The following is a 19,935-nucleotide window of genomic DNA, read 5'->3' as shown; positions in this document are numbered from 1 at the left end:
GATCTCAATATTCATCAAAAAGTTTGTGATTATCATTTTGGCAAAAAATGCACGACACCATTGAGATCCAGTCTGCAGGACTGGTCTGGAAACAAGTAGGCTGTAAGAAAATATATATATATATTTTTGTATGTGCTCGCAAACATACTGCACTCGGTGTGAAAGACAGAGGTCAAAGGGCAGCAACAGGAGGGGAAGTCAAGTGTACTTTGAGTGTGTCACACCTGGCAACAACGCTGCAGACCTCTAGATGAGAGCGATTGACCCCCTGGCCTGCCGGCTTTGTTTTCTTCGGGCTGCATCTGCTCCAGTGAAGCAACGCAGGCTGCGGGAGCTAATGTACCGATGAAGGAAGTGGGCCAGCTGCAATGTTCTAAGGTCCGGGGAAAAGGTGGGTTACGTGAGGCCGGGAAACTGCGAGGAGCACGACGGAAGACTGATCCGTCCGTCTTGGATCACCTTTTTGCCTGTCCTGTTTAAATTTTTTTTTTTTAAACAGACAGCGAGACATTCGCGCCAACATGTCAACCGCAGGGGGGGGGCTACAGCTTGTAAATAAGACCTTAACCTCCGTGTTTAGGAAGCAGCAATGTGTTTTTATTTCCACTGCAAAGTGCTTGCCCGTAGCAGTACAGAGCCCCCTCTGAAGGGAAGGGCCGGGGCGGTGAGGCAAACAGTAATACAGCGTGTCTGTTCCTTTCTGGGGATAAAAATATTAAATCTTCTTCAGTTTTCAGAGGCGGGGTTCCATTTTCATTTGTCACCGCCGCCTTTCGTCGCTCTCACCGACTTGAGGAGGTTGAAAAAAGGAAAAGTTGAAATGCTCCTGTCTCAGATATGTGTGTGCCAGGGAAATCAACCTATTAGCTATAGAAATAAGTCGCTTTCGTATTGTGCGGAGGAGAGGCAGCACACTGATGCTGCAGAGCGCACTTACTCATGCACACAATGAGGTCAGCACGTGACCTCCCCCCCCACCCCCCTCTCCTCCAGTGCTGGATACAAACACATCCCTTCTGCAGGGCTCCAGGCCAAGCGTTAAGGACCATCTGACTGAATATTTAACATGATGCAGCTGACATATCAGGCAGCCGCGTGAGCATGCTGCTAAAAATACTTCCACACATGCATGCAGGCTCTGGGGGATCTGGTTAGCATAGTAGTAGTAACTCACCGCTGTGTGAGGTGACTTTGCATCACACAAGAAGCCCACACACAACCCCATTGTAATGCATAAGTTGCGGCCATGCCGCCCAGAACTCATCCAGTCCGCCGGACATATTCAATCCCTTTCGATACTTAAAACATATGATGGTAGGAGGAGGAGCGACTGGCTTTGTGGTGATAAATCACAGAGTAAGTATCTCAGCCGAAAGGTTACACGTTTCTAAATGGATCCTTTTTTATTCATCTCGGTGGGATTTCTCCCCCGCTCAACCTTTGATTTATAGCACATCAACTGGCTCTTAAGTTCTGAAGCCTTGTTGATTCACACGAGGACGACAGCCACTGACAGTCCCCTATAAATATTAATCATAAAACTAAGGTTCAAGTCACTCTGGTGAATAACCTGAAAGACATAGCCAGTCAAGAATATGAATCAACTTTGTTTGATTGATCCTCTGAATACACTAGCGCAGGAAGTCTAGAAGACTTTAAAAATTGTGTGAAAGTATAGCTGCATCCCAATATGAACATTCATTCAGCGTGCAGCACTTCATTTCTAATCAAACCTTTGTTTAACCAGGGAAATCAGCTGAGAACTACATTTCACCTGCAATAACGTCCTGGCAATGTTGGGCGAATGCATCTGGAATATTCCAGGCGTCAAACCTGCGGGAGCACGTTGTTTAGACTCCCGCAAAGGTTGAGAGATAATCGACAATTATGTGGATTCAAATAAACTTGCATTATCGGCGGAGCGGCAACGCCTGTAATCCGCCTCGTTAATCATAAAGTCTCATCTCTCATCCACCGCATGAAAATCAGCACTGTCTGTCCACGGCGAGACGCGCTAAACAAATGGGTCTACACAAGCAGCACAAAGGGCTTATTCATTGCCTGGGTGAGCCTCCTACCCAGCCTTGAAATGCCTTTAATTAAAAAAAAATATATATATATTATATAACAGCATTTAATGGTAGTTTTAATTGGTTCCCCTTTTATTTCTGCAGGCTTTTCAAAAAAAAAAAAAAAGGAGATACGTATGTTCAAGGTGTGTGGGAAGGCAAACCTCAAAAGACACACAGATAAGCCTTTCATTCCTGGCTTTTGTTTATCTCACAGGGCAGATTAAAAAAGGATATCATTCATTATTCAGAATGTATTTGCAGAATAAAGACTCTTCGCTGTGCTTAGTTTTGAAGACGCTCTTTGTGGAAAATGTTAAATAAACAAGACCTTTGTTCCAGCGATTACCTTTTTCAAATGCCTGACTGCCATTCCCATGCTCAATCGAGAGATCCTCCACTATAGGCCCCAACTGTTACACAAAGTGTTTTGCTCTTTTCAATTGCGCGCAAAACCTGCTAATCCGCCCATCATTTCTCCATTTTCTTCCCACCATCTAACAGCCCATTTTCCTTCCAACACATTACCAACACGGCCATCTTCACAGCCAGCTGCACTTAACCAGTTCCTCATGCTGCGATTATTTTTGATCGTAGTCGCCCGATTGTGCTGCAGGTTATTTTTTTTTCTGCAACATATCAAGACGTTTGTTTTGTGTTTATCTTATGGAGGAGTGACAGTCGGTCGCAAGTCAAAAGGCCAACGTTTTGTTGATGCGCTGCGGAGGAATTATGAAAATGACCGCTTCCGTGGATGGAAATGCTGCAAACCATGAGGATGCTTAGACTGGTGCAAATACTGCTGATTTTACTAGGTGTTCAGTATTTCTTTGCGTTTCCAAATCAAGGCCATAAACATCCAGAGGGACTAGTCAGTCGGCGATCCATCAAATTATTTTACGAATACACACTTTTAAAAAGGAAGTGTAACTTGGGGAATGGCCTGATTTTCACACTGCATATATCGTCATCATTCATAAGTGAGAGGAAACACATCAACAGATGTACCAGGGTATGTGTGTGTGTGTGTGTGTGTGTGTGTGTGTGTGTGTGTGTGTGTGTGTGTGTGTTTGGGTTTACTGGGTACAAACAAGCAGGGTGAGTCAATTATCCTGTACAATCAAGTAAAGCACACCGAGTCTGCCTGAGCAAGCAGCAATGTCTTAATCTAAGTGGTGAGATGTATTCTCAGATGACACAGAGTTTCTGCCTGATGGATTCTCCAAGGCCGACACGTGAAAAGCAGTTGTGGATGTCAAGATTCCCCTGACACTCATTCGCCGATGATCAATTTCCCATCCTCCATCCTCTGGCCTGCCCTCATACATCTGCATCAATCCAACACAAGTAAATACAGTGAGTGGCTTGATGCATTTTCCCTCTCCGGGGATTCTGCAGACCAAAAATGGCATCGGTTGGGTAAATAAATAAATATCCGGCTGAGTGGTGGAGTGGATTTTGAATAGCAGGCAACCTTTCTTCCCCCTGCCGTCCATAAAAAAAAAAAAGGGAATACAGTTATTTTTAGTACAAGCTTCAGAGCAGAAAGAGCCATGGACACTGTTCCAGAGGAGACTCCTGAGTTGGATGATACTAAAAGTAGCAATAAAGCTCAGTTCAAATAAGGAGAGAGGAGGCAGGTGGCCCTTGTTAGGCGAATCAAAAAGAAACCGCTGCGTCGTCAGCATGTGCACTTGAGGAGGTCTAATTAGGGGCCTCCTTCAGTGTGGCCTCCATTCAAACTGCAATCAGGAGTTTGGCACAACAAGGACTATGAAAATCACTCCGGCTAACTAGGTCCGTCCACACAGTGACATAATCCTTAGGAAAGGCAGTTTATTTCCCATCACTGCACCAGTTCATGTCAAGCTATAAATGTGTCGCCCCTTCGGCAATGGCAGGACGGACGAGCAGAAACAACATTCGACACTGCGAGACTGGCTGGGTGAAACTTCACTTGGTCACTCTTCCGTAGAACAACGTCACACGATTTGATTAATCTCTCCGAAGCACATAATCTAGGGTGCTGCCCACACAGAGTGTGGTTCTCACTGCCGACTCTGCACAGCAGCATCAGCAGTTGGATGAGCTGCGATAAAGGTAGTGAATAGGGGTGTCACGGATCACAAACCTCACGGTTCGGTTCGGATCACTGTTCAGGAGTCACGGTTCGGATCATTTTTCGGGTCAACAAAGAAAAGGGGAGGAGACAAACATAACTTTGCTTTCCATTTATTAATTAAATAACCTCAAGAACACTTAAAGCAAAGAACTTTGGGCTATAGTCTTACATGAAAACAAAAATATTGAAGATGTCCAATTTGAAACAAAATTAAATAAATAAATAAAAATAATACATTCAAGAATTCTGTTAAGTTTAAGTGCAACATGAGGTATGTTGATATTCTCGTCCTTTCATCAATATTGAAAGAAACAGCCAGTGGGATAGCTTCCACTGTTTACACTGAACTGAACTGCTCAGCAACAACTTGGGTCTGTGTTTACTTCCTGTCAGGTCATTCAAATACACAATAATGTTTACCATTACTGTGACATTATTTTCAAAAAGATGAGAATATCTCCATTGTCTGGGGAGAGGGTCGACCTTTCTGTGGTGACTGGAATATTATTGGGACTATCTAGCTCAGGGGTGTCAAACTCATTTTCACTCTGGGGCCACATCAGCATCACGGTCGCCCTCAAAGGGCCGGTTGTAAATGTAAGACGGTGTAAATGTAACTACGGTACTCCTAACATAGTTAGTTTAGTTTCCCGGGATATCTGTGACTTCCACAACACGTACTTCCAGTTGTGTGATTTCTCCTCCGCCATTGTTTCCTGTTGCTGGTGCAAAATGCATTCTGGGATATTTGGCTGTCCCAAGTACAGACAAGTCACCTCCGATGCATCCCGGGTAAAATGGGCAGAGCGAGCCACATCCGGGCATTAGGGCCGTGCTTGGCTCGATGTGAACTTTGAATTGGAACAGTACTTCGGCTGAGACTGATGACGTTTCAGTACAGAGAAGTACGCATGTTGAGAAACTTGTTGGAAATCCTCTTTATGGGCTGTTGCATCTCCTGTCCACCTGTTGTGATAGTTTTAATGTCGGCACACAGACAACATGCCATCTCATCACTTCAACTTTCTATCTCATAATTTCGACCATGGGGATATTTTTATTTTCACATCTAACTTTAAATTTTTGTAAAAAAAAAAAAAAAAAAAATTATTATTATTATTTTTTTTGCTGGCGGATTCGCGGGCCACATAAAATGACGTGGCGGGCCGGGTCCGGCCCGCGGGCCGTATGTTTGACACCCCTGATCTAGCTTCACTCGGATACTTCTGTCAGCACCTGCCCAGGTGTGTGTCTGTGTGACTCTCAGAGGGGGCGTGTCTACAGCACCTGCCCCAGGTGTGTGTGTATGACGCTCACAGAGGGGGCGTGTCTACAGCACCGGACTAAGAATCACTCCGCCGTGGTGAAAGCAGTCTCTACAGTCTTGTCCTTCTCATAGAGGTCTGGAACAGCTTCACACTGAAGTGGGTGCGTGAGTGGACGTCGTAGCGTGGCTCAAGCATTTTAACCAGATTTAGAAATCCTTTGTTTTCTACACCGGAGTGTCCCCGTCGCTGACAGACGGGATGGTGTCTCTTCATGTGTGTGGACATGCTGATGTTTTGCCGTTGTCGTGTGTCTTTCTCTTTAAATAACGCCGACATACCGTAACGCTTTTTCCACCACCCTCATCCCATCATACTTTACAGGGAAGACAAAATGCTCCCAAACTTGCGACTTAAATGACGCCGCGGCTTCTCAAGTTCCTCCGCTCGACATGACTTCACCGTTAAATGCTTCTAAGCTGCTCCGTTCACGTGAACACACTACTGCTTTATATCTGTTCACTGACACTCTGCATTGATATTCGGGGACTTGTTACTTGAAAAGGAACAGCAGCAGTAGAACTTTATTACACACTATGATGATTACGCTGTGACAAAAAAAAACTTGATTGATCCGCGGTTCACAAGTGATCCGAACCGTGAGGATCGATCCGTGATCCGTGACACCACTAGTAGTGAATGCAACATACCCTGCGCTACGACGTCATGACATTGGCCGGAGAGCAGGCTGATTGAAGGCCTCTCTATCGTTTCCCACCACTGACACATTGGGGCCCACGGTCCAATTACAGGCACTGGGTACATTGTCTTGTTAACTTGAGCACCTCGACTGTACATTCGCAGCAGCTCAAAGATCAAGCGATCGCTGGGGTTGAAATTGACAGTGCTACACTTTTCTGCTGTCACAGCCTCCTGTGTTACTCCGTTGCCGACAGGTGATGGAGGAGCAAAATAAGCTGTCTGAGGCGTCCAATGCAGATGGTGACGACATCAAAGTCTGCGGATTCTGACAGGCCCTGTCGCAGGTCTGAATTCTTGTTAAGCACTCCGGTAGAAACATGGAGGTGTACACCTGCCTCCATAGTTAAGTCTGTCTGCCATAACATTCTGAATACAGGTCAGACATATGCCTACCAAAGCTATGGTATCCTACAGGAACAGCATTCCTGGAGCCCATGGGTGGCCAAACTACGGCCCGCGGGCCACGGTGAATTTTCCCCCAATTTTTTGGGGATTTGAGCATATTTCTGTGGACTGAGTTCAAACTTCTTAGTTATTCTTAGCAAACATTTACCTCAGTGGATTTGGTAAACATGGCGAAACAGAAAAGATGCACGAATGCAGACGATTCCTGAAACGTGGGGGAAATTAGTACTTTCTTTTTTCTTTTCTTTTTTACATTTTTCTGTTTTGTTAAGACATATCGAGCAAATTATTATAATAGAATTGCTTGTACTTTTTTTTTTTTTTACTATGACTTGCCAGGAATCTGTTGCACTGATATAAATATAAACAATATAAAACGACACATCGGCTGCACACTTTTTTTTGGTGTTGTAACTGACTGTCTTGGCCCACAAACAGAAAGGTTTAGTCTCCCCTTGCTGTGGTTGAAATAGTGCTGGAGCACTGTGTAAATTAATCCAAGTTGATCAGTGAAAATGAATAGACAATTTGGTTAATTAGGCAATCACCAAGAAAAAATATCAAACATTCTTTTTCCAGCTTCTCATCTCCCAAAATATTCTCCCATTTTATAGCTCATACAACAGAAATACAATGTCTTCTGATAAAGATCGGGAAAACACATTTTAGTGACAGCTCTAGAGTAAAATAAGCCGAGATTTCTAAACTAAATGATATTAAACGGTTTTGCATCAGTTTAACAGAATCCGGTGGCTTAGCTCTGAACTTGAAAGTGGAAATGGCTGCAGACAAGACAGCAGCTGCATTTGATCCCAACTCCGCCAGATTACTAATGAGGTATTGACCTATAAATGGCACTTCAGAAATGACAGCTACCAATATTGACCTTTAAAACAGGGGTAAATACAAAGAGTGTCTCCCAAAGCACAGCGTCGAGCCAGAGGTCAATACCGAGACTCCATTCGAGCAATTTAAGTAAAAACACATTCTCCTGGAACAAAATACCACATTTAGCTTTTTTGGCTAAATGATCCTGTGGAAGCGGTATGGAATATTTGAACAGGGCAGGCTCGATGCGAGTGCAGCCGGCAGTCCGAGGAGTCAAGGGCCGACCTAGCCGTGCAGACCGCAGTCCGGTGTTAATTGGAAACACAGTGCAACTGCTTCCTCACTGAGGCGTGTCATTGGAAAGGAAATAAACACGAGCTGTGAAATACACAAAGACGCTCGTGAGGTTAGAGGAGCACCGCCTAATGTAATCGGAGCAGGCAGATGACAACGACGCTAAATACACATCTGACCGAGGCGACACAGCGATCTCAACACAGACAAATAGCCCAATACCCTCCTCACAGCAAAAGTGAACATCTGTAATTCTCTTTTTTTTTCCCCCTATGGAGTTATAATAACTACAACTGTATGTAAACAAAAGTTCCACATGACATTCTAAGATCAAATCCATGTAATTCTAAATGTTATTATTTTCATGTTCTGGGCTGAACAGAGGGATTAACATGTGCTATGCCCCTAACCTATCAGGCCCCATTGAATCCATTGGATCATACATCCTGAAAAGCTGATTTTGTCATTAGACATGAGAGGACCTGTCTGCATCTGCTTCAGATGCATCATACAGGTGTGCTGTTGCACCTTCGGCATCTCATAACACAGTTCTGTTGCCCCTGCGAGTGTCCAACACCCTACCCCCAGTCCCTGACCTCTATTTCCGTGTTGGTCAGTCCACAGCAAATCCGAAAAGCCTCCCAGCATCTCCATGGCGACGGGCCTCATTCGAGCAGATGGCCTCAGTGTGCCGCGCGTCAATTAAAGCGGGAGCGCCGATCGGGGGAAAGGAAAGTGGGTCAGGATCAGGGGGGGGGTGGGGGCAGCAGGGCCTGGCAACGTGAAGCTGCCTCTGCCTTGGGCCGACGCACGGACGCACGTATGCGTTAAGAGCACACCGCCACCATGCACATGCGCCCGTTTGCTCACGCCTCGGTGAACTCCTTCCCGGGTCTTTTCAGGATAAACAGACACCCGCCCCTTGCCAGACACGAAGAGTCAGCACTGCGAGCTCGACAAGAGGGGTGTTAGGGCGACGTGGGACCGGAACGTGGAGAAGTCAGGGAAAAACGTCCACCATAACTCCATGGAGCAAATCCCACAACCAAATCAATAGGATTAACCCTTTAAATCTCATACAACAACATACAGAATCAGCCCCCCCTGTTATTTTCATTACTTTGGCTGGAGCGCCACCCACTCCCGACAGGAATTGTTTCTTCTTTTTTTTCAGCTTCACCAAAATTTACAAAACAGCAAGGATGAAACACTCGATGCAGGGCAAATCCAATCAGTTTCATCCCCCAAACTGCTTCCATTGCATATTGAGCAGTCTATTGAAACATGGGGTGCCAATTTAATCTTGACTTGAACCCACTTGTTTCAAAAGATCTGATTGAGCTTCTGAATCGCTCATTACTCATTCTGAAGAGAGGCTTTAATTAAGCTAATTCAGAGGACAATCATGATCTTAAGCACATTAGAGCTTTTAATTTAATTTACTGTTTTATGTGTCATAACACTTGTATAATTATGCAACAGGCAACGCGTTTGTTTGAAGATAGCTTTGATGGAGAATATTTTGGTTGCTGTTGGTGTGTGTGTGTGTGTGTGGGGGGGGGGGGGGTCGTCTGGCTTCCCGCATGGGAAAAGAATAAAGGCTTAATGAACTGGAAAAAAATTAAATGAACTTCTTATTTTCTTCGCGGGAGCAGCCCCAGCGTGCTGAAAAATAACTTTAGCCAAGAACACTATTTCAAGGCAAACTAGAATCACCCTACATACGAGGGTACGAACGTAGCCTCATTCAGTAACACCGTGACCCTCTGCAAACTCCCATCCCTCTACATGTAAATCTCCATTTCCTCCTCTTTCTCTTTACATCTAGGCTGTTATTTTCACTTGCAAATTCTCTTCCACAACTTAGCGAATGAAAGAAGGAAGGTACGATTCTTAAACCCGCTCTGCAGAACACTATGAACCGTGGCGCCCGGAGAGGTACGGATCTGCCGGCCAGAAGAATGGAGGTATTTCAAGGGTTTTGCTGCTGTATTAAAAAGCCTATATCAAGTTCGTCATTCAAACATTTGTCTTCATTTCCATAATGATGGTACAGAGTACCGGGGAACAATTGCAACCCCTCCGTATCCACATAACTGATTGCGCTTGTCGCACACTTGGTGAACTTACCATAAGGCTGAAGCGCGAGACGAAATTCAACATCAATGAAGGGAACTGTACTGTTCACTCTCGCTCTATCGGGCTATGAGCTACGTGGGCGCAACTTCAGTGAGTGGGAGTTATTGTGGCCACTTACATCTGCATAACTTATCATCATATAAATGTTGTAGCTCATATGTTTGACACGTGGGTGGCAGCTGAAGGGGGGGGGGGGGGGGGGACTCTTGACCCCGCCAGCCTTCTGTTTCTCTGGCCTGAGGTGACATTTGGCATCTCCATGGCTCGACGGACAATTGCTGTGAACTACAAAATGGCCCCGCATGATTCCTTTGCTGCTATCAAAGCCCTCTCCAGATTCCTGACTGGTTAATTCCACTTGCGAAAACCCGCAGCCAAGCAAGACATGCGCTGCCAGAGTGGAAGCTCCCATGTGGAAACCCCTGGCAAAGTTATTGAGCTGGAAGAGGCGAGAATAAGTGAGGAGGAGGAGGAGAGAGTTGGGTGGGTGGGGGAGGTACAGCAGGCATTTTATATGCAACCAGTCTGCATGACAAAGGACTACCTTCAGGGGAAACAGGAAAAAGTAACAGACAAAAAGCCAATGCATTCTAGAAGTCAGGTCGAGGTCAAATATGACCGTGATCATTCTATGACCTTAAGCAAAGACTTTTTGTTTTCTAAACTTAAGCATAGCTCAACCCTACGTTGGTTACCATGGCATTCTCCAAACCTAAACACTGGGTTGTAGTTGCCATGAGCTGCTCCAACATCAACTGAAAGACATTATCATTCCCTGTGAACAAAGTTTCCCAGGAGGCATTGCTTTTCTTTCCAAAAACTATAAATCGGGTAAATGCAAACCAGCTGCAAATGAATGCAATCTGTAGAAGACAGGTATATATGGTGTCACCATATAATGTATGTTGGCAGACTATAAGAAACGGAAGTGTGATAAATTACAGCAATAAAGTTTTATGGGATTAATTTGTATTCATAGTTGACCCTCATGTTTAGTAATTTAAGTTTATTGCGCATGAAAAATTCCTTTTACTGTTCAAGATCTACTATACTTGCTGTCATCATTCATAACTAAAGTGTATCATTCATACATATCTTCACTACAACTTCATCTAATTTGATGCCAAAATGCTTGCTTTTGTCATTTGTTCATTTAAAAAAAAGCAACAAATGTCAGATGATGTACCATGAAAGAAACTCATCATATAATAGTATTCTGCAACTTAAGGCATCTTCCCGTTTCTTGTTTTTTTTTACGTACTGTTTTGTTCCTGCATTTAGATGAGTAAATACAGTTGAACATACCCTACAGCTCTGCATTATGCACACAAGTCATTCGTTAAAATAGTAGACTCAGATTGAAATAAAGAGATAAACACTTCCCCTGCTCGGAGGTGGGACTAGTGGTTCCATTTGTCACTCACCCACCTCTTTGTTTTACACATATTTACATCAAGAAATCTACTGATTGCCACGTATAATTGTCATGTTTAAATTGTTTAAAATACAGGAAGGGGGCAGAGGCCATTTGGCACACCTGACTTTCTGAAAACAATGTAGCATTGAAGTCAAATTCAGCCAGGCTTCAAACTGGGGAATCAATAGCAGACTACATTAGTTGCTTTGGAATAGACCCTACTAGCAAAAATGGAAGGATCAATGCCAAACTGCAGGGCAGCCCATGGCTGTGTTTATCTCCATCTCTTTTCGCAAAGTTTGAACCAAGCAAACGGGCGAAAAAGAAGAATTTCTACCACCCACGTAAGGTTGACCCCAATCTCAGTTCGTGCCGAGCACTGGGTGCCAGCTGTGGCCGAGGGTTGGGGCGCAGGAATAACAGCCGAAATACTCTCAGAAATGTTCACACAGAAGAAATTGAAATCCCTCTGAATCGGGCAATTATCTTCAGAGTCGATCACAGCTAGGGGAGGTGCAAACCGGAATGGAAGACGCACACGGTTGAGAAATATGACGGGCACCGGTGCTGACCCGTTATCAGTCATATTCTGCTCGTCTGTCTGCACAGGACGGGGTTACTAAGGAGCTTTGCACCAAGCTGCAGCACACGGGAAGCTTAGCTCCATGTCAGGGAGAATAAATAAATCTGCCCCCCCGCCCCCACCCCGCCCCCTGCCTTATAACAACACCACCACCACCCCCCTCTTCACCCACACTCCCATTTACAACCACGCTGTTGCTTTGATGCATAGCCGGGTCCCGGAGAGCTATCAGTGCGGAATATTAAATGAGCGAACACCATCACTCATTAAAAAGGGAAACATTTCATGAAAACAGATCCCCTTTTGTATCAAGTGCTAACCAAGTCGACTCTCTCAGCGAGCACCGTCCTCAAAGGCAGAGCGGGGAGACAGGAGAGAGAGGGGAAGGGGAGATGAGATAGGGGGCGGGGGGGGGGAATGTGAAGTGCTGGCAGGAGATCAGCTCAGAGTCTTGTATAACAATGGTGGAAATTCCAGTTTTGACTTTGATTTCACACCTATCCGCGTCGAAAGATCGGAACCGCCGCTAATTTTCAGAAACGCCCGATATTTTCATTCGAATGTGCTCTGCAAGCGGATACTGCGCTCCGGCTTCAGCCACGGAGGGTATTTAGCAGTGGATGCCATGTGCAGTGGGTGAGCTGGGAGGCTTGTAATGGGATTGACAGATGCGGTTCTTGAAGGCAACGCCTGATGTTTTCAGTCAGATGTTGGAGAGCAGTTTGTGGAGATATTCAATGTCTCATAAGTTGAACTTTTTTGAGGTCACACATTCAGAAAACTGTTGGTATTTATCAGCGCAATTTGTTTTTTCGCAGGATGGAAAAGACACTTTATTCTGCAGCCAGGTGTCAAAAGCACGAGAGCGCTCCGATGAAACCGGTAGGAAACAGCTCTTTCCAATACTTAGGGCGGGAGGGAAGACCCTCTGGGGGATATTATCGACTTTGAAAAATATGCTCTACTTAATAAATATCTCATCTTAACAGCCGGATGGTAAAATAGTGGCAAAGACCAACATCAGATCGACATTGTTGTCAGGGAGATTGAATATTTAATTGAAGGCCTTTATTGGCCCAGCACTTGAGTCTGCTGATGTATCGGTCCGACCCGGGACGGTAAAGAGCCAGCTCTTGTCAGCAGACCGCAAAGTCAGCACAAAAGTCAACAGCAGAGTCGAACAGCAGAAAACATGGCAACAACAACCAGTCCATCAAGCTTTTTTAGTTTTTTTCAAACTAGTTCACAAAGTAGAGCCGGGATGCGAAAAGCAGAAGTTTGGACCGAGACGGGCACGCAGCCAGTTTAACACAAGCTCAAACGTTAATCGAGCCAATCAGGTGACAGAAAACACCACTTGATGGTTTATCAGGTCAACATCCAGCTACAGACTGGTTATCAGGCGGTGGGGGCGGGAGCTGCACCGATCAGACCTGCTTTATTTTAAAGACGTGCAGCCGAAGACTGGGAATTATCTACAATCTAATTATCTACAAGCTTATTGGCAAGCCGAGGCGCAGTCACAGAAAAAAAACTGAGCAGATTGTGAGAACCCGTCCACCATGTGAGATTATTTACTTTTTTCTTCGGGGGAGATTTACATCGACTCAGGGAAACCATAATAAGCCTGTCCTCAGATGCTGGAAACACATATCTGACAAACTGCGAGGAAAATGTGGAACAAGAGTAGTCAGTCAATGCCATTCTCATTCTCAAGAGCAGAGCAGGGAATTTAACCATTTAATCCCTCGACAAGGATCGGCTAAATAGAAAGAAATCGGCTTCGACAGATTAATGCCATATCAGAAAAACTCAGGGGGAGATTTGATCCCCTTTATTGATTCCTGTCTTCCTTGCGTTGCTGATGCTGCGATTTGAGTTGAAACAGAGACACATATCGAGGATTTAAAGCAGAGAATTGCAGCTGCGGCTTCCTGATAAACGTGTTTTCCATCCTGATCCAACATGGTTGACTATCTGGTGTGAAGAAAGCAAAAGGAGCAGGGGGAGGACACCCAGCCGACACTAAACACCACAAAATAACAACCACATGGAAACACGGGACATGATGCCGAACTGCGTGTTCTGACAGAACAAGCTGTCTGGTAACATTAGACAGCCGGTGTCTGGGACAAACATTACTTGTGATATTTGACTATCCTTCCGTATGCTCTAAAACAGCTTCACTCAGCAATCCAAATAATTTTGCCATCACAGAGACTAGCGCTGAGGCCCTCCTCACTCGAGGCCTTGAAGCATGCATTTACTCCTCGTCGTTACCTTAAATCCTGAACGTAAACTACAGCCTCCAAACAATGGAGGGGCGGACTCCGACATCTATTCAGTCTTTAATGCCATTTGTGCAGGCTCCTGCATGCGAAGAACACGCCTAACCTTTCCATTATTTAGGTTCAGTGCTTATCGTCATGTTTTATGGACCCAAATGCAGACTCCGGACAGCAGAGTTATATTGCAAACCTGAAAAACACGCACACAAAAACACGCATTACGCTGTCCCCTTAATCTCATAGTATCCCAGACTTTCGGAAGCCCTTGGTGATGGATTCTGTCACACTGTTCCGCGCTGTTAGGATCCACTGGCAGACTTGAGAAAAAGCTGATCTTCTCATGCAGCGTGTCGACGTTGCTCATAGCTCTGAATAGCATTTAAGGCTAACTGGCTTGGCAACAACAGCTATTCAGAGCTATGAGCAACAACAGTTATTGCCTCATTGCTTTTCGTTTGGTAGCCGTGAGAGACCTTAGTCTGTAATGCAAGTATGTCTGCATGAAAAGATGTACAAAGATATATTATATATTCGCTAATGCTAATCGCGGTTAGCATTTCCCCATTGGCCGTAATGTTAAAATTAGCTTAGAAGCTAGCAACATGTTATGATGTTCATAGAAGACAACTTTAGTACTGTTAAAAGCATCTTGTTGTTCAACGGGGACACCTGCGGCTTATCTATGTACAAATTCTTTATTCTGTTAAAAATCTGCTGGTGCGGCCTATATGCCGGTGCGCTCTATCGCCCGGAAAGTACGGTAATCGATTTTGTGAAACGCAGCCTTTTCTGCGGAAACCACCGGGACTGGAAATGCGCATCATGAGCTCACAAAGACAACGGAGAATATGCTGTCGGTGTACGGAACAAAAACTCTTGCTAATTCAAACAATTCGCAGAAGAAAATAAGTGAATGAAAGGCAACTCCATTTTCCAGAATCATAACAGACACAAGAAGAAAAGGCTCTACAGAGACATTTCACGCAGGGTTAGAAGGATTTGCTAAAGAGATTCACCACAATGAGCTAAAAGCTCAAAGAGATGAAGTTTGAGTGGCCCAAGTACCTCCATTCGTTTATACGGCGAACAGGGAAGCTTAATCTCCTGTCAGCTCCCCTCAAGCTAGTCTCCCAGGACTCTGCGCTCTCTCTCTCTCTCCCATCCATCACCTCAGCAGGGACCAAAGGGAGACTCTCCAAAGGAACGGGGATCAGAGCAATTTGCATTCGCACTCAAACCATCAAGGCCCCAACAATCCCCTTCCCTGTTTCGGTGCTCAACATTAAACATCCATATCAACACTATTCATGAATATGCCTGCAATTGTCCTCGTGACCACCACCGACTGATCGATCAATCAATCCAGCTGAAGTACGCCACATTTCATACACACAAAAGGTGGACTTCGGTGTGCTTGAACTGAGTCTGAACAGCAAATACACGGTCCAGCAGCACAATACGTGAATGGTTGTCACGAGTCAAATAGCTTGTGCATAGAAATCAGGCGGCTTGATGCGCAATTAACCCTGCAGAGTCAAACAACTGGAGGGAACAACAGGAAACATCACGTGGTTCACATCTCTCAGAATCAAACTATGACAGTTAAAAGGGATATAGTAGTGGAGAAACTTCCTACCAAGTAGGGCCATGGCCTCGACTTTGCAAACATCGTGCAATTTAAAGTTATCTGCTGCGCTTTGAGAGCAATATTAAGTGGCTAGATCTATCAAGAACTTTGTGTTCTTGGTGGTAATGATATGAATAGTGACGACAAAGCACAGTTAAAGAGACGGCGCCATGCATTGGTCAGTCTGGCCCGACTGGCGGACGCACCGGGAGCAGTTTTCCCAGGGAATGGTGGACTCCCTGGGAAAACAGGGAAGCGGCGAGGTCCAGGCGAGGGGTGCTGTAAATCTCACTGCCGGAGTCACGTGCCACCTTCACGCCAGGCCTTTCCTAACCGGCCTAGAGCCGGTTGTGGCGCACCGCCACGGAAGAAAATGCACCCGGCGAGGGCCAGTCAGCGGCCGGGCCACTGTAAAAGAAAGGGGTGCGTTCGATTTACTAGCCTAACACAAGATACAAAGAGAGCAACATCGCGAAACGGATTGGGGCACAATAATCGTTTCCATTATCTTGTGTTCATGATCGCAGGAAGCCAAAATCCTAGGAATAAAACAGGAATAAAATCTGATTCATCGCCCAGCCCTACTACCAAACATTCTGGAGGAAACATTCAATGAGTCGCATGGCATGACTGACAGAACTGAACAACAGGGGTCTCCAGCAGAAGGATCCAGCTGCCAAGTCATTACAAAGATTAGAATTCACAACGACACAATTTCCCTTCCTGAATAATAACACATTCAAAGTAGACGCTCGTCCACCATTCAGCACTCATTTCCCAAATGTTTAATCCAACTAAGATGAGGAATTAGAGCTGGAAAATCTCTTTATCCCGCCGCTGAGAGTGATATCTATATGGGCTCGTACAGCACCAGGACCAGGGGGACGGAGCCAAGCCATAAACAACCACCTGGTTGCGAACTCAGTTCACACTCAATTAAATATCAGACTGGAATACTGGAGAGATGGAGTGCTAATATAAGAAAGCAGGAGCAGAGCTGCTATTATTATTCACAGATCCATTATTCTCAATGTTCCTTTTATTTCATCTATTTGGCGAGCAGCTCGGAATATTTTCAGTTTATGAATTTGCCCCCCCCCCCCTTGTGCTTTCCACAAATGGTTAGTACCGTGACAAGCACAAAATGGCCTTCCCCCGATGCATGACTGACAGGCTTTGCTGCTACTTGCATTTGTTAGGGCCATTAGGGCCATTCTGCCACTTGTTTGTGCTTCTGTAATGAGTGGAGAGTCTGGAGCACGTTGTATATCAATTAAGCCATCAAAGACGGTGGGCATTTACGGTAACGCCCTTTAGCCACGGGGTGAAAGACCAGATCCTTGTTTTTTCATGTCAAAAGAAATGGGTCCAAACAACTGCTGTTTTTCCAAACCCTTCCCTGCATGTAGAGACCAGGAACTGTGCCGTCACATTGGTTTCAAATAAACTACAGTGATGAACAAAAGAAAGAAACAAGAGCAAAGTTATTCGCATGACGTCTAATTAGGCTTAGGGGGAAAAACACCTCCCGCTTCTGCTCAAATAAGACGTTTTCCAGGAGGCTTTTTAAGTGCAATTTTTGAGACATGTTCCGCCCTCTTGATTGAACAGCTTCAAAAGCTTTTCCACCGCGAATCCCAAGGGAACCAGTTAATCCTGATCTTCTCCACAAGCAAAGGGATCATCTCAATGTAAATCAGACAGGGGCTTTTGATCAAAGTATTCAATCGGCCTCAAAACACGTGACGCCGCAAGGAGCCTGGCCGCGAACAAGGTCAACGGTGCTTCTCGAGCTCGAAGGAGGTGAAAAAAAAAAACACCACAGATGTTAGAAACATACTGGACCTAGAAAATACTTGTCAGACCGGGAGAGTCTGTCGGAGAGAACGAGGATTCCATTGCCATTCAAAACATGATCTGACATTTCTTACCCACACTTGACCCTCTTCCATTCCTTTCTTAAAATAGGGGAGCAAGACAGACTTCACTTGCCCAACACGTAAACAAACCAGCAAACTTTCAACTAAGCCTCAAACAAAACAGCCCCCCCCCCCCCCACTGGATAATGGATCACAAAGACACACACAAACACACAATCAGGCGTACACACACACACATAACGTGCCGTCGCATTGTTGCCATTGCTTTGTTCGCCAATTAAAAGGTTGTCAATACAACCTAAATAATGATGCTCCTTCCAAATAGAGCCAAACACTCGTATTAAGCGACTTAAATGTTGAAATAATTAGGCCCACTCAGGATGATCAATGTCAAATAATCCCTGCGTTTATCAAACCATCAATGCTTCCCTCAACACATCACCCTCCGCCTCAAAACACACACACACACACACACACACACAAACGCCATCCCTCTGCTAAAATCTATAAAGTATTCAGGACAATTTGTCAAAGTAGGGCAGGAGATCAAGGACAAATGTCGACACATCCTGAATCACTCTTCCGGACTGAGTCACTCAGAAAATATCATTTAATGCCCAGTAAAATATGAGGGATTTGCACCTAATGGATCCTTGAAATTTTTTAAAATAATTTACAAGATTCAACGAACACACAGGGGCTGCGGATTAACAGGCTGCTGGTTTCAATTATCACCCAGGAGCACTTTACAGTGAGACACTGGGAAAACTTCTGGCCAACACGGGTTTTTGCGCACACCGCCATCTGCCTGCAGCCCGGGTAACTGCGTTACTCTGCAGCCAAATAAGTATTCCGCAGCCGTTTCGATGGGGATTTCATTTTAAGATTGAGAAAGAAAAAAAACACTTTCCAATTTTCTTTCACTCTTTTGCACATCTTGCTGCAAAAAAGAAACACACAGAAACCGCGCAATCATATCGATCCACCCATCCATGCATCAACCAAGTGTGTCACTGCAAAACCCACCACGCCGCACAGCACGTACACACACGCGCGCGCTCACACACACACCCACACACGCACACTATGGAGCAGGGAGGTGATGACAAAATAAGGTGCGTCGTGTCTCGGATGAAGTCTGCGGCTTACCTTGGACGTGCAGCGCTACTAGGAGTATCCATATCCCCGCACACATCGCCATGGCGCCTCCTCAAACTATCCGGATCTCGTCTGATAACCTGAGAGTGGATGAACGGAGAGGAGGGGAGGGAGGGGGGCTCACTCGAGACGACAAAGACCGAGCATGCAACTTCTGCAAAATCCCACTTCGGAAATCCCGAGCTAGTCTTCCTCCCTCGCTGCGCAGTTTAGGAGACTTTCGCAAAACTAGAGGATCGGTGTTGCGCTCCTCCGTGCCAAAGCATCAATGTTTACGCCTGCGGCGATTCCTTTAGCTGGCGGAGAGTTTGCACGAAGTAGAACCTGGGGTTTCAAAAAAAAAAGAGAGATCCAAGCGGCTGTATAGTTGCAGTTTTTCTTGTTAGGTATACAGCAGGCGAGGAGAGACAGAGAGTTGTGTTCGTATCAAAACAGCGCTTCTCGTTGAACCATCTAGCCGTTGTCGCTCCCTCCATCCACCGCAGCGGCTGCAGGACTCGCTCCCTCCTTTCCAGCGTTGTGGATCAGAGGTGAAGTGGGCGGGAGGTCTTCGATCGATGCTGCGCTGGGGAAGTTTCAAACACTTGCAGAGTTCCTCCGGGAAGAAATGTCACCTTTTCGCAAAGAAATTGGACACAGCACCTACCAGATATAATCTGCTGGCACCGTCCCTGTTTTAGTTCCTTTAAGTTCCCGATGCTCCCGGTCCGCAGCCCACGGCCAGCCGGAGAGATCAGCACACCAGGCCGGTGAAGTTGTTGTAACTCTGGAAATGGTGGGATGCGTAACCCCCCCTTTCCTCCGTATTTTCTCTTTTGTTGTGTGGATGAAATACAGTGTAGCGTTGTCCAGCTATGCGCACCGCCCCGCTGATCTGCCACTACAGTGTGCTGCTGGATACCGCTGACGCTTTGGGAGAGATCGGGATCGGGTGACGTTGTGCAAAAAGGGAGGAGCCTGCATTGTCCTGCACAAAAGCAAATGCATCGCTTGGAAAACACACACACGCTCTCACACACGCGCGCGCGCGCACTCACAGCAGCCTGGTGGTGGCCACCTAGGAAGTGCAGCGACTCTCAAACTTTTCCTGCACGTTCA

General features: G+C 45.6%; 1 protein-coding gene across 2 annotated transcripts in view; it reads right to left on the bottom strand.

Annotated features, from left to right (window-relative positions):
* Nucleotides 1–19,710, bottom strand: part of nectin1b (nectin cell adhesion molecule 1b) — a gene marked incomplete at its 3' end in the record, with an annotated part of 156,131 nt that extends 136,421 nt beyond the window's left edge. For both annotated transcript variants that reach the window (XM_079272167.1, XM_079272168.1), the window contains exon 1: nucleotides 18,829–19,710. In XM_079272167.1, the coding sequence (XP_079128293.1) occupies nucleotides 18,829–18,880 (52 nt within the window). In that variant the 5' untranslated portion in view covers nucleotides 18,881–19,710. The remainder of the gene's footprint in view (nucleotides 1–18,828) is intronic.
* Nucleotides 19,711–19,935: the final 225 nt, after the last annotated feature.

The sequence above is a fragment of the Melanostigma gelatinosum genome (assembly GCF_949748355.1).
Source record: "Melanostigma gelatinosum genome assembly, chromosome: 7".
NCBI lineage: Eukaryota > Metazoa > Chordata > Actinopteri > Perciformes > Zoarcidae > Melanostigma > Melanostigma gelatinosum.
This window is presented reverse-complemented; position numbering and strand designations above follow the sequence as displayed.